General features: G+C 46.1%; 1 protein-coding gene across 1 annotated transcript in view; it reads right to left on the bottom strand.

The window, feature by feature from the left end:
• Positions 1-4,388: 4,388 nt before the first annotated feature.
• The window catches only part of LOC135385586 (connectin-like), a 135,968-nt gene continuing 120,284 nt past the window's right edge, over positions 4,389-20,072 (bottom strand). Inside the window, exon 3 of the mRNA XM_064614992.1 lies at positions 4,389-5,534. Coding sequence (XP_064471062.1) covers positions 4,999-5,534 — 536 coding nt within the window. The 3' untranslated portion in view covers positions 4,389-4,998. The remainder of the gene's footprint in view (positions 5,535-20,072) is intronic.

Below are 20,072 nucleotides of genomic sequence, written 5' to 3' on the forward strand. Positions count from 1 at the left end.
GAGAACTGTTGATGCCTATCACACATCACGCCAGCAGCTGTGGCCGAGTAACACGAAATACACATAACTCTTACTTTTATTCCATCGTGCTCATCTGCCTCTCCCTGTTCGATTGACAGCACCACCAAAAGTGCGCTACAAGCATTGAGTCAGATTACAGGGATAGGCCTTGTTATTCCACTGATGCATGACGTATTACTTGTGTACACTTCATCAGTCATTCCCTATTGCTTGGGTCAGGTATGTGGAAACGTTGTATAGGGGCGCCAGAAGCGTTGTCTCTGTCGCTGGCGGCTTGTCGTCCCCTTTGAGGTAACTTGTGGGGTCCGTCAAGGATGTCCTCTCTCTCCCGCTTTGTACGCCATCGCCATCAACCCTCTGCTCGAGAGACTGTGCTCGCTTCCTGTTACATTGGCACTGCGCAATGGATGCCCTCCACCTGTTTTTGGGTTCGCGGACGACATCTCTGTGATCCTTTCTCTCGAGTGTTCCCTAGGACCTGTTTTGAAGGCGTTTGAAGATTACGGAGCTGTTTCAGGGGCAAGACTGAATCGATCGAGAAGTGCAGCACTGTTTTTGATCCTCACGCCTTCCTGCGGGGCTCCTTTCCGCGACGAGCAGTCAAAATTCTTGGTGTGACTCTTGATTGTACTGTCATATCTAGTGTAAATTGGCCACGTGTGCTTAATCGTCGCAGAGCTGTCGTGCGGCGCCTTAAGTTCGTTGATTTACCCATCACTTTTCGCGCTCACCTCCTAGTGGCCTGGTACTACAGTCGCTTGTGGTTCCTAGGAGTCGTTGCCACGCCGCAACCACTATCCGTACTGCCATCACTAGGCACGCGTTCCGTTTCCTCTGGGGCGGTTCGGTGTAGTGGGTCACGAGATCCCACTTGCACCGTACACGTCGACCAGGACGGCTTAGCCTTGCTGGTGGTGCTCGACTGCTCGGTGCTCGCTGCCTTGCACTTCAGTCGCGCGTTTATTTCGAGGCATTGCACACTCCCGAACACCTAGCGTGCACATTAGTGCAGTACTCTCTGGGATGCGCCACCAGGTGGTTCATTGAGAGCCCTAGGTTTCGGCCTAGGTCCGAAGACCTGCCTCGTCATTACAGTGACTGTGTTGATGTTGTAAGACGTTTACGACTCCAGCTTCCTGACGCTGTAATTCAGGTGTGTGCTGACAGCGATTTTTATACAGCTATCAGGGAGTTGCAGTCCGGTCCTGCAATCCCTTCGGTGCCGACGAAGCTGTCTTGGCGTCGAATCACGGCGGGCAGGCTAGATACCCGCCGCGCCAGCCTTCAGTGGAAGCGAGCACACGATGTTCTTCCTCTTCGCGAGCAATGGCGCCGTTTTCATATTTTTCATTCGGACTGTTGCCCGTCTTGCGGGATGTGTGAAACGGCCGAGCACTGTTTTAGACGTTGTCACGTTCCTCTTTTGCTGTGGCGCAGGTTAACGCAAGTATTTCACCTCTCAACTGCCTCCTGGGCCACCGTGAGGTACCTATAGAACCGTTGCCGGTTCCGCGCACTAGGCGTAAACAATTGGCTTTGTTAATTACGAAGATAAACTTTCAAATTTTGATCTATCGTTGCCGGCTGGCTTTCGGTGGCCCAGACTTGGGTGACGCAGCTATATTTCAGGCTGTCAGGGCAGGTCTTCGTAGCCACATCGCCCGTGAAGATGCACTGTACGGCCTTCTGGAGTGCTCTCGCCGCTGGCTGACGTCTACTCGACTTTTCCGTCACGTTCAGGGTGAGTAGCAAGTCATGTTCTAGCCAGCTTGCTAGGACTGTACTGTCCTCCGCAGCGACTCTCCCGTGTTTGGATTGTTCGCATGGTATGGGCAGTACGAAAAGCAAACTCTCCTAGAGAGTGTTATCTAGTTTGTGGGATTGTAACGTGCAGTTAGTGTCAGTGTAAAGGGAACTACCTCCATAGGTAGTTCGGCTGCTTGATGACAATACACACAGTCTCACTGGGACCATGATATCCAGCCACAGTGGGTCCCTGGCTACCGCGGTGCAGCCGGGGACGAGGCGGCAGCAGCAGCCGGGAGGCGAGCTCACACGAGCATCGGGGTCAGGTGACGCAAAAATAACTATCAGCGCCCTTGTGAAAAGCGTATGCAACAACCACTGGCGAAGAAGCCATCCACATACCTCTCTTGCAGAAGTGACCCTCATGTTAAATTTCGAATGTCACCGCGACTGCCTCGGCTAATTGCATCCATCATCTGTACGCTGCGCCCTAGTGTTCCCTGCAGCAGAGCATCCCTTCCCATTTCCTGTTTAAACTCGGAAAGGTTCCCTCGCCAAATTGTAGCGGATGCGTTGTAGAGGACGCTGCGCACGTCATTCAAGACTGCATTAAATAGAGATTTGATAGTCGTACCTCAGAATCGACACTGACCCACCTGCGTAAACCGCCCCTTCAGCACCGAAAAAGTATCTAGGTGTCGTCCTGTGTGTCACCATGCATGTACTTGTGCAATTTTTGAAATCTTATGACCTTCTCGACACCCTTTAAAGTTTCCGTGTTTCCCGCCAACTATCCTAAGAACAGGGAACATTGTGCAGCGCATTGAGCGTCGTTGGCGTATTTGGGCTACGGACTGTTGAAATGTTGCTTGTTAACTGGAAACATTCATTAGCTCGCCGCTGCCTGTTTTTTATGTCTCTTGGACATCTTGAGGTTGAATTTGTTTTCTTTTCATACTGTTGCTCCTATTTACGTGTTCTGGAGTAGCCTGTCCCGACTTCGCCGCGAGTCACATCTCCACATTTTTCCTTTTCAATAAATCAATACAATGGCCCGTGCGCTCCCCTCTGTGGACGTACTCGCCCGTACTCGCCCGTTTTTTCGCCCGTGCACGTTTACCTTGGTACAGCTTGGGACAAAAGTTTACGGAACATCGGGTTGTCGCATTTCTCCATTGGAGCGACACCCTAGCAGCAAGCAGGAGTGGACAGACATATTGAGAGATGGATATAATAGCCGGTCACCCGTTTCTTATTCGATCTCTTCCTGATGGCTAGCAGAGGGCCGTTCCGATAATGAAATACGCAAGTGCCGTGTTCCGTAAACTTTTGTCCCAAGCTGTACTTCGTTCTCTTTTCACTCTGATATGACTACCGCAATGACAGAGAGCTTACCGGAGCAAAGACGACGGGAACGGGAGACTGAATGAAAGTGACGAGGTGAGTACAAGGTAGAGTAACTGGAGACCACTAAGTCGTCTCGTACCCTTGCGTTTTAATCATCAAAATTCCTGTCATATAGCACGCCACGAATATGAACACTGTCCTGTGGAACTGTCAGAGGGCTGAGGAACGCTGCTTAATCTTTTCAACGGTTCATCGATAGCATCGCTCGAGATCATCCTTTCGTTTTTGCTTAGATAATCAGTTTTCTCATCGCCAGTCATAACTTTTTTTCATTTTGTGGATTTCGAATGTCTCGTCTAAGTAGGATTCACCATGAACCCGCAGATGACGTCACCACGCTTCTCGACAAACCACAAACTATAGTTAACTGAGAATACAGACACGTATATTGCAAAATATTTTTTTTTAAATCCCTGTATCCAATTCTAGCAGTGGCATCTTTCAGGAAGCCACTTTGAAGGATGCAATCACGGGAGTATCAAAACCACAAAACCTACAGAATAGAATAGAATAGAAATAGAAAGAAAAGAATGGAAACGTAGGTCGCACTGGTGCGACCAGCTGTTCCATGACGCTTGATGTGTGAAAGCACTGAATGATTTAAGAGATTATTTCAGCACGTATGTCCTTGAGGTAGAATTGTATGCTAGTAGTAGTAAATTTTGCAGTTATACGAAATACACTATATCGGCACAGTCGTATTTCACGAATGTTCAAGAGTTGGTACCCTGCAGATTCATCACTCCGATGGCTGTAACTTCACGTGAGCGGAACAGACTTCGTCACGCTTCTTCAGTTTTTTTTTTTTTTTGTTCCCTCCGTGTTTTTCATGGCGTATCCATCCATCCGTCTACTTTGTCCAGTTGACCCACGACTGCTGGTAGACGAAGCCCTTCAGCTTTCTGTTCACCTGGGCAGATGTGCTCACTACAATCTGCGCAATAGCAATAGTACTTACATTTTCAACCTGGTCCAGCAGATCAATTCAAGCAGCTACATATTATGCGGAAGATACGAAGAACAGTCTCTGTTCGAAATATCAACGGCGCTCGTCCTGAGGTCCTTCCCTTACCGTACGAAATTATGCACACTTAAACATGCCCTGTTTCGAAGCTTTTACGCGTATCGTGCACCAAGATATAGTGTTAAATTCGCATTGAGGATCATATTGAAGGACATATTGTAGAGTTCATATTGGAATTGCAAGCTCAAACTTCTGTAACACACGCATTTTATTTCGCTTTATTCGCTCCAGTTTTATTTCGAAAATATGTCGCACTATAACAACTGGTGGCTTATGTCATTCAGTGCCCAACCTATCTTAGTCCTATGTCACCGGTTCCTTTTTGTCTTACCACTATTGGCAGTTCGCACTAAAACCTCCGCAATCGCTGGAATCTTTCCCAACCTTTAGACATGTGCACTCCTGGCACATGTGCATTCCACCACGACCCATCGCTTGCTCCTTAGGAGTCAAGCGACTGGCTGTGATTTCACATCCTGGGAACCAAGGAAAAAAATGATTGTAAACAGTGCGCTGTCAGGGCCACTGTACAGCAACGGTGTGTAGCAATGGAGACAACGATGATTAATCTACGGACGCTCGTAGACGCAACAGAAATATACAGCGTGTGAACTGTCGGCTCCATGTCCGTGTACTCCGGGATGTCCGGTGGATATCACGTTGGACAATCACAAGTTTTGAACACAGCCAAAAACTGTGTTCTAGCGTTTACAAAAATACCTTCTGTCAAGTCGTCTCGCCCAACACAGTAGACTCAGTAGTTAAGCTGACTCAAAAACTTGCACACATCATTTGCCGTATCACCTGGAACAAGCAAAGCTCACCAAAGCAGATACCACAACTTGCAGTACTGCGCAAGTGGACACAGTGGACGCAGATGCTCCACTGTTCTTCTTTCTGGAGGCAGCTGCCTGAGTATTGGCAGCTTTCTGTTGGTTGTGCACTACTTGTACATCATTCGTAAGCTCAGCGTCGTCCTGATGGCTTTTATCTTCTGTGTGCACGGGGATATCCTCTGTGATACGGTTATCGCCACCATCGGTGTGGTGTTCGTTACCCTGTAAGACTTTGGGTGCCATCATCTTTGGTGTAGAAGGAAGTGGTGGTGGAGGCGGAGCAGATGTCGCACGTGGCGTCGTAGCGAATGTTGGTGGTGTGTAGTCCGTAGAGCAGTTGAGTTGCTGCTTGGTTAGCCTCGCGACCTTGGTACTCGTCCGGCTAGGGCTGTGGAACTCACATTTGATGTGACGTAGCTCCCGTCGGAATTTGTGGTCCTTGGTCGTCTCAGAAAGATGCAGGATCCAGGCAATGCGACAATCGCATGTCAGTTTGTTACCTGCATGACAGAAGGAAGAGAGGTATTATTCTCTGGTTTGTTGCAATCCACAGCGTGTTCAACAGCACCGCAGAAATAGTCGAACCCATAGCTGGGCATTTTGGGCCACGGAACTCACGATCAGAATCATCTGGTAAGGCGGGAGCTCAGCCGCAGGCTACGAACTCACATGAATGTCGACATGGCGTATCACTGAGCTCAATCATGCCGCAGATTAGCGCACTCACTGGATAACATCACACTTTCGACCAGTGCATGTGTTGTTTTCCCGATCTCTGGTCGCAGGTGTGATATTATCTGGTGAGTGCGCTAATGGAGCTGAGCCATACGCCACGTCGACCTTCACGTGAGTTGGTAACATGTGGCTGGACTCATGCCTTGTAAGATTATTGCGATCGTGAGTTTCGCGACCTGAAGCCGAGCTATGGTCGAACCTCGTTAATATGAGCACGACCGTACCCCCGATACTGGTCATAAAGCGGATTGTCAATTAACGAACGACATATGATATGCACCAAAAATAGAAAGATAACGCTGCGCGTAACACAATGCTTTGTTATCATTTACCACAAAAATAGGAGACGTTGTTGAAGATCATCTTACAGATTACTTGCAGGAGACATCCAATTAAAGTTCGTACTTAGTGACATTTTCAACCTGTAGTTTTTCCAAACTATGGCACGATCAATGGCAAACACATTATGCGTGCCTTGCTGTTGCTCAAAATCATTGAGTTGCTCCCGTATACGACTGCAGCAGGTCAATCCATCAGTATATGGCAAGGTGACCATAGACGCCGGTCTTTAACCTTATTTGCCAGTGCCAGAAAAAGCATCTGGAGTTTTCCTGAAAACCGGTGTGCGGCGGGTTAAGCAGCCGTCATGCAACAGAACGGGGCACTTGTAGGTCAGGAGGACCACTTGTCCGGTCGCCGGCGGTCATAATGTTTAGGGTTGAATATACAGATTTGCCCCTTATTTGTTAAAAAAAAGACGTCGTACATCGTTGGATAAACGAATACTCATATTAACGAGGATGTCAGGTTAGCGAGTGTCATATGAAGGAGGTTTGACTGTATGTGATTTACATCACACACTTCTGGCCGCGCTCTGATTATAGTTTCCAAGTTACAATCGTCCAAGAGAGTGAATTTGAAGTGCACGTGCTATTTATTGACGCAATTGAAGGTAACGTTCGCTGCTGGTGTAGCCTGACCACCTAACCCCCACCACCGTCCCCGTCTCTACAACGCCCGCCCGTCCCCTGGAACTATTATCCCCCCTCTCATACTCCTGGCTCATCCCCCTGTGTGGCTAACTGCCATTTCCTTTGTGGCTGAAGAAGAAGAAGGTAACGTTCTTCTGAATGCACGATGTGCGGTTCACAATCCGTAAGGGGGAGTTCACACGGGCCGATTTTCAGCACCAACTCAGACCAACTCGAAGCAACGTCTTTGGACCAACTTCAAGACTGTACCGTCTCCACGTTCACACGTACCAACTCGTTAGCTCCGCCCACAACCAACCTTACGGCAATCGGGGTGTATGGGTTCAAGTCCAACCGCTGGTGACTTTTTTTTAAACTGTCATTAATCAAAACGAAGTCATTTTATTTCGCCAGAAGGTGACCAGTATCTCAAAAAATGCCTGTTGTTATGTTTATATGCCGCTATATTTAAAAAAAAAAAAATTATCTTGTACCCCTGTAGGATTTGAACCCATGCCAAGCAGTACGACAGGAACGAAATCGCTTGACGCCCTCGAGGGTCACGTGGCAATGCTCCTCGCGTTGATTGGTTAGACCACCACCAACTCTCCTAAGTTATAGCTCGGCGACCGATTCCCACCAACTCGAGTTGGTCATGGTCGGTGATGTCGGCCGACTGCGACCAACTCCAAAGTTGGACCGAGTTGGTGCAGAAAGTTGGCCCGTGTGAACGCCCGCTAAGGCAAGTGGATTACCATTTATGGACACAACAGACGATCGTCACAGGCGAGACTAAAGGATGCCACGGCATTTGTTGGCTTTGGGAGACAAGCACGACGGCAGTTACAGGCACGACGCTTTCGCAATTTCATATTTCGCCCAGCAGAGAAGATCGAGTAGCTTAACCGTGGGACCCAGTAGCGATGCACTGTGCCGTTGTCACACCCCAGAAGAAGGCCCTTGGCTCCAAGCAGCGAGCTAGCCAGTAGAGCGTCACAAAGGCGGTGCTCCACACTCTGTGTGATTCGGGCCTCCTGTGCTCACTGTGAGCACTCTTTTTCTTTCTTTCTTTCTTTTTTTTTTTTTAGGGAATAGCAAGCCGGCGTGTCGCGTGTTGCCCCTTTTATCTTTCCTTTTCCTTTTAGCTCTTTTTCTGCCAATAAATCCCCCCTCCCCCCAGAAGAACAGTCCTTGTTCGAAATACCGGCAGCTGTGATCCTGAGGCTCCTCCCTTAGCCTTTCCATTCTTGTCCTCTTCATTGTTTTACACGTTTGACAGAATGAAAGCAGTGCAATACATATTCAAAATGGTTTACTTGACCATACCTTCCCGTATGTGTGAGGATGTTGAGAAATAATGCTCAGAAGGAGCTCTCTCAATTATGTGCACAACTCTGTGGTGCGCAACGGATTGTGCTAGTTGCAACGCGCTGCCATGTGGCAGGAAGGCTGCACCCGTTAGTATAGCGTAGCCAGAAAGCGACTTCGCAAGGGGTTCTACGGAAAATTTACATATCAGGGAGAGGGTTTCACCCTCGCTTAGCCACCCCCAAATATACCGCAAAAGGTACAATTTCAGGTGGGTGGCTGAACCCCGGAACCCTCCATGACTATACGCCATGGCATCCGCACAAAAGCCACCAACAGGCCGACCAACCAAATACTGGCAACGACGGACAACAATGCAAAACGTAGATCTCGCTCGAGGAATTGAGCAGAGACAAGGAACATAGCATGTTATGAAGGATGGAAGAGACCTAGTCCTATTCAGCACTTCCCTTACAGACATCAATTAGACGTAATCTTGAAATCATCGTAGTCACACCGGAGCACTCTGATCTAAAATTCTGATTGTACAAGCCGTCAATTCTGCTCAGGTGAACGTTGTTCACTCTCTGTATGTACTATCTGTGACATAGTGCTTAACAAACTACTCATCATTCATAATATGCTCCACCTTGTTCGCCATCTTTAAGTTCCGTCGTATAAGCTGCACGTTTATGTCTAAGCGTACTTCGACACGTGTACGATACATCGAATGCAGTGACACTGAGCGAAAATCGAGGCGGTTCATTTTTACAAGCCTCACCGTCAAATATTTTCTAGTGAACAGCTTCGCGAGCCACAATACGCATAGAACACCCAAATGCAGGTTACGTCATTTAACCCTTTGTTCCCAGTGATGCCTACAGGCAGCAGCACTGTCTATTGTGTTAACAGGCGGTTTACGGTTTCCCTTTTTTTAGGGTGCGCAGTCAAGACGCGGCCTAGAGTCATTGGCCTCTTTGCTGAGCACAGTGTCTCTGGCCTCAATTGTTCATGATGTGCTGCACCTATATGATTCCGCAGTCTCACAGCGGCATGATATTATATTACAGTGGGCTCCTGGTCACTGCGGCATAGCCGGTAACGAGGCTGCAGATGCACGTCATCATGACCACGTACAAATAAAGACCATTTATTTCACCACAGGAGACGCAAAGGGGATGATACGTGAACTGAGGCAACAAATGTGCAACTCTTCTTGGCTGACAGTACCTGCTGTATCTTCGCTGTGTTATAGAGTCGACTCCGAGCTACGCTTTCATATACCTCCGCCGTTTCCTCGATAAAATTCGTGTCTCCTGTACGGGCTCTGTCCCGTACAGCGGTCGGTTGCTCTACAAATTGGCTACGTCACCATCTCCAAACTGCAGTGAGTGCGATGTTGTCGAGGGCACAGAGCACATCCTCCTAAGGTGCTCCAAGTATGCCGACAGTCCCATGACACTAGAACAAGTCTGTCACCCCTGGACGCCCGCCCATTTGAGTCTGTAAATCTCCTGGGTCCTAAAACATTCAATCATTAGGCGACTGCATTGAAAGCGCTCCTGCGCTTCCTTGAAGAAACGCATCAGATTGAAATATTGTGACACTTCCTGGTCTCTCGTTTGTGACAAGTGTTCCACATAGTTCGGGATGTTTCTCCCCCCCCCCCCCCACTACTGGGTTTTCTCTTTGTTTTTTTGTTTTGTTTTTCAACTAACTGCGGCTAAGGGGTCTGGGGTAGCCAGCCTGACTTTGTTGTGACTTAAATAACCATTTTTCCTTCTTCTATCACATCATAACACAGGGTGTGCAGCAGTGACGCTCACAAGCAACATCGCCTGCGCTGCTTTCTGCAATGTTTTTGTTTTGTAAGGCAGATTTGGTCACTGAAAGGGGACTCATAGTATAGCAAGACCTCTGCATTCGAGAGGTGCACGGTTCGATTCCCTCCACTGTCTGGCTTTTTCGACGGCTGCCTTATTTAAACATTTCATGTTCTTAGACTCCTTGGTGCTTTTGTTGTGTACCAGCCTCAAAATAGGTCCTTTGCGTTATGTTCACCCACTTCGTTCGTCGCAGCATTTCAGTGCGATCGGTAACACGGAAGTGAAGGTCACAAAAAATCTGAAAAGAAGGATTGCGAGTGCAGAGCGTCGTTAGCAATTCGGTCCCATGAGTTGCACACACCAAAACGTAATTTTTCGTTTCGTCTATTGGATCTACTATAGTCCCCGAAAGCGTTACCTCTACGAAACGTAGTGCATCTTCGTTTGAACAGGTTTCGGAAAATGCCGCCGCAAATTTTGAGGAAACACGAGAAAGGACATATGAAACACAAAATTTTGTTATTGCTTTCACGTGTTGCCTGCAGAGAACGAAAAGATCGTGTCCACTTCTTATTCTCTTCCAAATTACGTAAAAGCATTACGGCTGAACATAGGAGAGAGCAGAGAGCACGAAGCTGTCAACACGGCATCCCCTGATTTGCACCATTACTTATCCTCTTCCCGTTTTTTCACTTTCCTTCTTTTCGGCGTAAAGTGATTGCGTTCTCGCAATTCAGGGAAGCTTCCTCCCCTGTCGCAGACTCACACTCGGCCCCGACACACGATTGATAAATGGATGTGACACCATACAAGTCAGAGTCAAGCTTCAAAGGAAAGTTAAAAAGAAAAAGAAGACACGAAGGTAGCGTTATAGAAAGCCATGCAACTTTCAGCCTAGCTTTGACAGTGTGCCAGTGACTGATAGCACTGGACCGCAGGAAAGCTTAACAGAAGACACGAATTTTCTGCTGCTTTTGATCGTTTCACGCATGAAAAAAAACAAAAAATAAAAGAAAAACAGGAGCGATTGGAGAAGAATGTGTGGAAGACGATGTACTGGCTATCGATTTGTGATACGGGGTCGAGGTGTGTACACGTTGCTGGGTGGCAGAACTCCAGATGGCAGAAGCATTGACAATGCATATAATATGAATAAGCTACACAAGAAGTAGACACTCGTGTTACAGACATAGCTCGGCGCTTCGGGCCTTCCAAACTCACGATCACAATCATCTGATAAAGCGTGAGTTCGAGCGCTGCTACGAACTTGAAGGTGAAGGTCGACATGGCGTATCGGTGAGCCCGATCATGCCGGATGTTAGCGCACTCACCAGATAACATCACACCTGCTCTGTTTACAAGTGTGATGTTGTCCGGTGAGTACACTAATATGCGGCATGATCGAGCTCACCGATACGTCATGTCGACCTTCACCTAAGTTTGTAGCAGGGCCCGAACTCGCCCCTTATCAGATGATTGTGGTCATGAGTTTCGAAGACCCGAAACGCCGAGCTATCGTTCCAGACCTCGCCTCTCTATTAATCCCTCAAAAATAGTGGGTGAAATAGAGAAGCGCAGAGCCTTTAACATGTAAGTTGCTTCAAGATACTTCCTATTATGTTGGATTAAGTCCGCGGACCATTAAGAAATTTCGGAAAGCACAGCGGCTTTTGGCGACCCCAGGGTTCTCCGAATTCACTCTGAGGTTTCTTGGACGACAAATAACGGGCGACCAAGCCAGATTACCGTGCGTATTATTGAGGAATAACGTTTCGAAAGTGGGAACAACAAGTGGGAACAACCTGCTGTGCCGACATCTAGGATATTTTTTTAACTGTTTCGCCATACTTAAAGCGGTAAAAGACAAGGACAGAGCAGTAGACAGGACGAGCGCTCATCCTGAGTACTCATCCTGCATACTTCTCTGTCCTTGTCTTTTGGCGCTTTTAAGTATGTTGAACGTTTACCAACTTGCCCAATTTGCATCAGTCTTACAATTTTTAACTCTTTCTTCGATAAACGGTAAAGGGAAGAGCGAGGCATTTTGAGATCGGACGAATTTATTTTTATTTCTCTCTATCTCTAAAACAAAAGTGTAACGTACGTGAATTTCTAAGCAGTTTGCACACATCTCACGCGCTGGTTCGGGGCAACACGGACTGTTTGGTCCTTCAGGTGCATTGCGAACAAATGTCATATACATTGCGTAGTGATACTGGATATTTACTTTCCTTCTTCGTTATTTCTTTCATACTGCCGAAAAGGCTTCTCGAAACAAGCGTTTCATCGAATATAAGCAGTTTGGTATGTTATCCATGCGCTCAAAGATGCACCAGTTTCCCCTTCTGTACCTTCGAAGCGAAAATGAGTCGAACAAAATTTTGTTAGACATCTTCTTTGCTCTATACTCGTTTGAGATCGGTAGACAACAACAGACCTTCCTGATATGCTGCCAAGTAAAGAACAAAAACTAGTGCACATGCACTGGCAGCAAGAACAAAGCCAAGGGTGATCACCACTGCCGCAGTTTGTTCACGCGCGCGAAGTTATTCTACATTTTTTCGTCGCTCCAAGCAGATGCTGTGTTTTCAAATTGTTGTCATGGGAGGGGTATTTATATCCCATCCAGAAGGATCACCGCCACGTTAACTGGATGAAAGCTTGCAGGCATGTGCCCATGATCACAACAGAACGTTTGCGGCGTGCAAGAAAAGTAGAAATAGGGCAGGCCTGGTGCCTATGGTGTTGCGGTAATGTGGAACAGGCTCTGCCGCAGTAAGAGCAAGACTGTGGGAAAGTATTCTTTAAGGGCAAGCACACGTGAGGGCTTCCATGTGGTGAAATAGAAAGAGAGTTTTGGCTCATACACTAAGATATGCATGGACAAATTTTAAGGTTGAGCGCAATGAGCGTCGAGGAAACGCCCCTAGCAGACAAAGCGGGAGCTTTTCAATTTTTCATTTCAAGTTAACTTTATTGCAATGTAAGGGTAAGAGATACATAGGAGGTGGCCAAAAAACAGCATCATGCTGTTTGATGAGGGCGCATCCCCTTCATTCAGTGCAGCAACAGCAAACAATATATAGCAACTGTGATCATCAATCTTAAGCGTGAAAAATACTACAATGAAAACAAGGAAACGAGATATATATACATATATACACCACAGAAATGTCCACACACACACACAAAAAAAACGCAGACATCAATAATCACTAAGCATGGCCTGTAGTGCGACAGCTGACATGGATTCAAGATCAATTCCCCTCTTTAAATAATAATTCAACAGCTTTTCGATGTTATGGGGTAGCGAGTGATCTCCGCATATTGATCGCGTCCTTGAGGTCTTCCAATATAGAGCCTGACGTGTTTCGCTATCTATATGATGTTGTAGATTACATATTGACAAGGTTAACGTATTATTATATTTTACAACCCTAAGGTATGTTTTTAGAAGGAGGAAATCGTAAATGTTCTGTACCTTCGTAATTTTTAGGCGATCAAAAATATTAGCTGTGTGATGATCGAAAGGAATGCCTGCAATCAATCTTACTGCCCGTTTTTGTAATAGATAAAGTTTAGTAATATTAGTCTTAGACGTCGTACTCCATACGAGGTGACAATAGGTAAGGTGAGACCGCATTAAGATATTGTAAAGAGTGACCTCTACGAAGTTCGGGAGTGCGCAACGGTAAGTAGACAGGATGCCAACTGCTTTCACCATTTTGTTTTGAAGATACGTCAAGTGGCAGTCCCAAGTCAGACTATCTGAAAATAGTACCCCTAGGATTTTAATCGATCTTACAATTTCTATGGACTGGTTACCTATCCTGATGTTGAAGGGAATGGATACAGGTTTATTACGTGTCCTGTATAGCACTGCCTTAGTTTTGTTTGTGTTAATAGATACCCTGTTATGCTCTAACCATGCCCCGATCGCAGAATGAGTCATGTTTGCATGGGTTACAGTGTCACTAATCGTGCTTCCTGAAACAAATACACTAATATCATCAGCGTAGATGAAAAATTTAGCTACTAGAGTTGTGTTTACAATGTCGTTTATGTAAATGTTGAAAAGTAATGGACCTAAGATGCTTCCTTGGGGTACACTGGAAATAGTGGCAAGTAATGGACCTAAGATGCTTCCTTGGGGTACACCGGAAATAGTGGGAAGTAGACCTGATCGAAAATTATTGTTCCATACATATTGGTATCTATTACATAGGTAAGATTCCAAGAGCGATAATGGTACTCTACTCTCTGGTACGAATACCCCAGTACTGTAGTTTGCAAAATTGAGCGATCAAGGAGGTCAAAGGCCTTTGTAAAGTCGATATATATTCCTAGTGTGTATAGTTTGTTTTCCAGGTTACCGATGATTAGTTCCTTTTGGGAAAGCAGAGCTGTTTCTGTGGAATGGTTTTTACGAAAACCAAACTGTGAACTTGTTATCACTGTGTGCAGTGAGAAAAAATGTGTTAATCGGGCATGTATAATTTTCTTTCTTTTTTTATGTCAAAGCAATTCAATCCTTGACATGTGTACCTATGACCACAATAGGAGGTCCGCGACGCGGAGCTGGATGCTGTGTCAGGATGCTGCATTAATTGATCAGATGCGACAGAACGTGTTTTTTACAGTTCAGTGATGTTCCCGCTTACGAGAAGTCGGCTCCTCAAGATGCCGTCACTGCGGCGCTCTGGAAGATCTAGAACATATCCTGCTCCGTTGCCCCTACTATGTGGGCAACAGAGAATGATGTGTTCTCTTGATAGGTTGGTATACCAACCTTTCAGTACCACGCTTGCAGTGTCGTTAAATCAGCTAGACTCGCGCCCACTCACTATGACACACACACATAAATGGGATGATGATGTGATGGGTGTGGAAGGGATGAGAAAGTGATGATGCTGGAAAGGTGTCCTATTAGAGTTCGTTCATTAGTCCAGTGCTGGAGAGGAATTCAGCAACAGCTCGTAGGCCTTGCATCAGATGTGAGGGGTCTGACCATGGCCTGAGAATTTTGGCTAAGTCGAACTGGCGTTGATCGACGCGTTGGAGAGCAGTTTCCATGAGGGCGCGCTCGCGATCGTACTGTCCGCAGACCAGGAGAACGGTGATGGAGGTCACCGCGCACACCACACGTGGAACAGAGGCTGAACGCGCCGACACCGAGGAGGTGTTTGAAAGCCGGTGTAAAAGCCACATTAAGTCTCATGCGGTGGAAGACTGTGGTAAAGGAACGCGGCATTTGGCGGGGGAGAGTAAGGGGTAATGTGGGGTCAACATAGTAAAGCAGAGAGTGGGTGGTGATCTCACGTCGCCATTGAGACTGCATCATGGGGCCAATGAGGCTTGAGACAAGGTAACGGTGATCCCCCGAGACAAGATGATGGGGACATGCTGGGTGTACTGGTGCGCGCCTCACTGTGTCACGTGGGTATGTGTCGTCGCGCGTGTCACTATTGCTTGGTGCACGGTCAAACCCGCATTACCAACGCTCCGCCCTAAAAACACTACTAAAATTTTTGGACAATGTAGGACTTCGGTCCCCACTGTGAGGCTCATTATATTTTCACCGAATAACCGCGAGTAATGAGGTGGGGGTGAGGGTAATGACAGAATCGGCTCGCCCTTGTTGGCCACACAGAATTGGGTAGCGTCACGACTGTAGCGAAGAAAAAAGAAACAACGGATGGAGGATGAAGGGTGGAGATGCGTAGAGGGTGCGTGAGTCCGTCGGGAAGTGCAAAGTGCTAGATGGGTTGTTGGGCAAGACCCGCCTCCTGCTGAAAGAAAACAAGCTTTCTTGGTTCAGCGGAACGTTCAGAATAAGCCCCACCGGGGTAGGGGATGTCCGCTTGCGTGCCAGAGCTAGAGTTAGGGAGATGGGCTTCGCGCGCAGAATGGTATGCCCGGCATGCTCACAGGATGTTCTCGGTTGTTTCAGGTTGTTGGCAGTAGCCACAGCCAGTGTCACTCCTAGAGCCTATCTTGAATAGTTGAGAGTTGGTGAACGTAGATCCAGTGTGTAGCCTATGGAGCATGGTCTGTACGCCTCGAGGGAGGTTTTTCATAGGAAGAAGGGAGCGATGATGGTGCATGATGTCCTGTATAAGAGGGTGGCGCAGTCCAACAAGCTGCTGAACGGCCATTTGCCTGTCGGTCTCGTCCGGAGTTGGTAAACAAGGGCTGCAGCCAGTGATGGGCAAAGTACCTCAAAATTATACTTCAAGTAAAGTACCAAGTACCAGGCATCATTAGCACTTCAAGTACAGTACAAAGTACCCAATTCCAAATGTACTTCAAGTAAAGTACAAAGTACTAGGCAAAGTACTTCAAGTACTCAAGTACATTGCCAATTTAATTTGTATCACTTTGCATTTCACTGTTTAGTATCTCTGTCTTGCCTTTTTGTCAAAACTTTAGCGAGTATTCTTGACAGATGCTCTGAACCCATAATGTCCTAGGTTAAGTGCTAACCCGTGAATATGAACTTAATCAGATTACATAATTTGCAGTTACATGTAGAGATGTACTCAGTCAGCTGTGCTGTGATTATGCAAAATGGTATTATGTCCTGACTGATCCAAGATCACCCGCTTAATGTGGTGTTCCGGTACTAATCTTCTGCTATAACAGGCTAGGAAATTTTAAGGAAAAAAAGTACAAGCAAACATAGATTATATAGTTCTGGGTATATCTTGATGCTTTTTGAAATACAACATGTTCAAAAAAAGAATATGAAGAAAGTAAAAAAGGATGAAGCACAATCTAGGCCTTCATTTTTATACGGCTGTGATCTGCAGTAATGTAATGCATGTAACCAATTAAAAAACGTAAAATGTAAAAAATGAAAGCATGTGTGTCTTTCAGAGTGTTCATCATGTAATGTAATCACACATATAATGTGATGTAAAATGATAATTAATTGCCAATGAAGGAAACAATATAAAGCATAGAACCCTCCACTGGGAGAACTGAAATGACAATGGACCAAGTCATTGTGCTCCTGATTACAGTGTCCATTCCATTCGTTTTACATAATCATAGAAGCGTTGATACTTTTTCAACATTTCAAGCCTCTCAACAATAGATTTGCTTCAAGGAATATGCTCTTTAAAAGCACAAAAATCATTTTTGATAAAATGTCAGACTGGGACTCTTGGTACTGCATCCCACTAAAAGCGCTAAAATGACGACAAGACGACGAAAACTCAGAGATAGCGCTATCTGTGTGTTTTGGTTTTCTTGCTGTCATTTTAGCGCTTTTAGTAGGGTGCATTTTTTATACTCTTTTGTGATTTTTTGTCTGCGGTCCAAGTTTGGCTACTTGAGTACATGATGGGAAAGTACTCGGAAAAAAGTACTTGAAGTACAGTACAAAGTACACGATTTAAAATGTACTTAAAGTAAAGTACAAGTACACAGAAATGCACTTAAAGTACTACTTGAGTACTTGGTACTTCAAGTACAGCCCATCACTGGCTGCAGCTCAGGTGTGAACAGTTGTTGTTGCGACGTGGAATCCTTGTATAGTTGCATTCCATGCTGTTCGCATTCGCTATACGTTTCGTTGTTCATTTTATTTATTCATTTCATTATATCAAACATTTAACCCGATGCTGTCACAGGAGGTAGCAAATGAAGGCAGCCGTCATGCACACGACCTTATCATCAAATTGAGCACTCTCGATAAGACAAAATAGTATGATAACGAAGTGAAACACAGTAAAATAAATTTACCCTGGTCCCACACATAGCGAGTAATTATTTTCTCTTAGAGGATTAAGTTACAGAGTTCACGGGGACTTTGCACAGTGGTGAGCTGGATCATGTACAGCGCTGGAATGAATTCTTCCAAATCGTAAATTTTGTTTGCAGGGGAATAAGTCGGTGTCTTGCCTCCACATCCGACACTATCGATGTAGTACTTTACAACGGCACTTAGCAGGGTCTCGTACTTTGTACAGACCCAGAAGGACCTCTGCCAAGCGCATCAAAGAGAACAGCCCAACCTACGTCGACACCCCTGCTTTGGGAGGACAGACTATAGACAGGACCCTGTTTGCAGTCTCTTCTGCGGGCATCTTGCGACGTGCACATTGGAAGTCATACTCAGCGTCCCTCAATGATCACGCATCGGCCTGAAAGATATGAGGAGTCGCTAATGCACCGATGTACCGTACCAGAATCAAATGTTTTCGCACACTGTACTATAGGGCTAAGAAATCCTCAACAGAGGATCTCGCGGAGGATATTTACGGGCGTTTCTTTTTTTTTTTTTTTTCTCATGCAAAAGCCTAAAAGCACCATCGGACTTTCTCTTCGGACCTTCTCTCCCAAAGGCAGAGGACATCAAATAGCAGATTTCGTCCAGAAACATACTGTGACCTATCAAGTTTTGCTAAACTTTGACAGGTGCGGTTTCCAATTCCCTTTGGCACATACTAGTCAGGTTTAGATATTGAACAACGTCTGCAAGATATGGAGGACAATAGCACGGTAATTCCCGTTCTAAAAAGAGTAAATCAGTCAGTTCCGTATAGGATGCTATCCATCAGCCTCCCCCAACCCCCTGCATCCGAAAAGTCATAGTGCCGTTATTGCCTTGCCGACACCTAAGCTACCCTGAGGTCAAAGCAATCCCCCTAGACTGAATGATCGGCTTCTGAGCACACTTAAGTGCAGTGAGCCCGCTACTGGATTGAGTGTACGGCGTCAAGCATGATAGAATGTGCAAAAAAGAGGGTTGCGGAACTGTTCTTCGACATGGAACGTACCTTTGACAGTTACCTTTGACAATTAACACCAGTGATGCAGGCCCGCAGCACATTATTTTTTAAGTAGGCCTATAGGATATGAGACTCAGCTTGCACCCATATTAGGATTTTCCCCTAGCAATACATCGCTGTAGCAATGTGTCCTCAACGTGGTAGGCTCCTCCAGGTCCTTACCGGGAACTATCCCAATTTTTTCTCGTAAAACTTTACGTGGATGCACTGAGGGATTATGTGCTTGAACAAAAACTCTAGACACTTCAGACAAGGGATACAAGCCACTTCTTCCCTGGAGCTAAACTCCGAAGCGAATGGCCCTTAGCTGGCGCTAGGAAGAAGGGTGACCTTTCTGGAGCAATCCTACCGAAAGCCTCAACGCTCAGTGCCTTCACAGCAATCATGATCAGGGAAGGATAACGGACGTATTTTCGTAACCCTTTTCATGTTCTTTACTGCTATATTTTTGTCCCCGTAACCCGTTTCTGATACCAGCCTTTCAATTTCGCTTCTGTTACGTTTCCGTTACTGTTTCCGGTAATGGAAAGGGCTGTTACAGAGCTTCGGGAGCGGAGCCCATCCGTCTCTGTCAGCACTTTCTTTTGCCCAAGTGCTGCTTCGGTGTCACGCGTGCACACTACACAAGTAATTTTACGTCGTTGAAATACGTACATGTTGCAAGATAAAGAAAAAAATATGTATATCTTCAGTCACTATGGGTCAAGCAACTCAACATGGGCATGACCTTCATCCAATGTCGCATACATAGGCGGACGCTCTCAGTAGTAAACAATACTGCCATAGCCAAGGTGAAATGAAAAAAGTCAAAAATAAATAAATAAAAATCGTAGGCTTCCATCCTCGTGCTGTGTAGAGTGCGTGAGTCCATGTTGTTTAAGTCTCATGTGTTGTTCTTGCATGATGCTGTCTGTGCCATTCCCAGTGCTAGTTCATCATGCAAGATCAACACCAACATGCCCGGTTTTTTTACTTTGATGACTCATGTGCTGATGCCATGGAGTTATGGGGATCCCTCGAGATCCAATAATGCGCTTTGTTTCCATGCTCACGTGTAGTATAGAACATTATAGGGAATAGAGTCATCAGAATACAAAAATAAAATGAAAAGTCACTTAAATGTTATCGTACACCAGGAATAGCCATTACCCGAATTCAATACCGGATGATAATTTTCGTTTCCGTTATCGTTACCATCTCCAATTTCGGCAACATACCGTTTCTCTCTCCGTTACCATTACCATTCCCTAATCATAATCAAGCCACGCACATTTACGTTGTGGCCTGTGCAGCCAAAATCACAGGTATGTGAGTAAAGGCGAACTGTATCACTTCGCTCAATCCTAAGAGGGTCAAAGTATAGTCTGAGAGCTAACGTCGACAGCTTGGAAACGGCTGGCAAT

Source organism: Ornithodoros turicata, chromosome 2 (genome assembly GCF_037126465.1).
Source record: "Ornithodoros turicata isolate Travis chromosome 2, ASM3712646v1, whole genome shotgun sequence".
Classification (NCBI taxonomy): Eukaryota; Metazoa; Arthropoda; class Arachnida; order Ixodida; family Argasidae; genus Ornithodoros; species Ornithodoros turicata.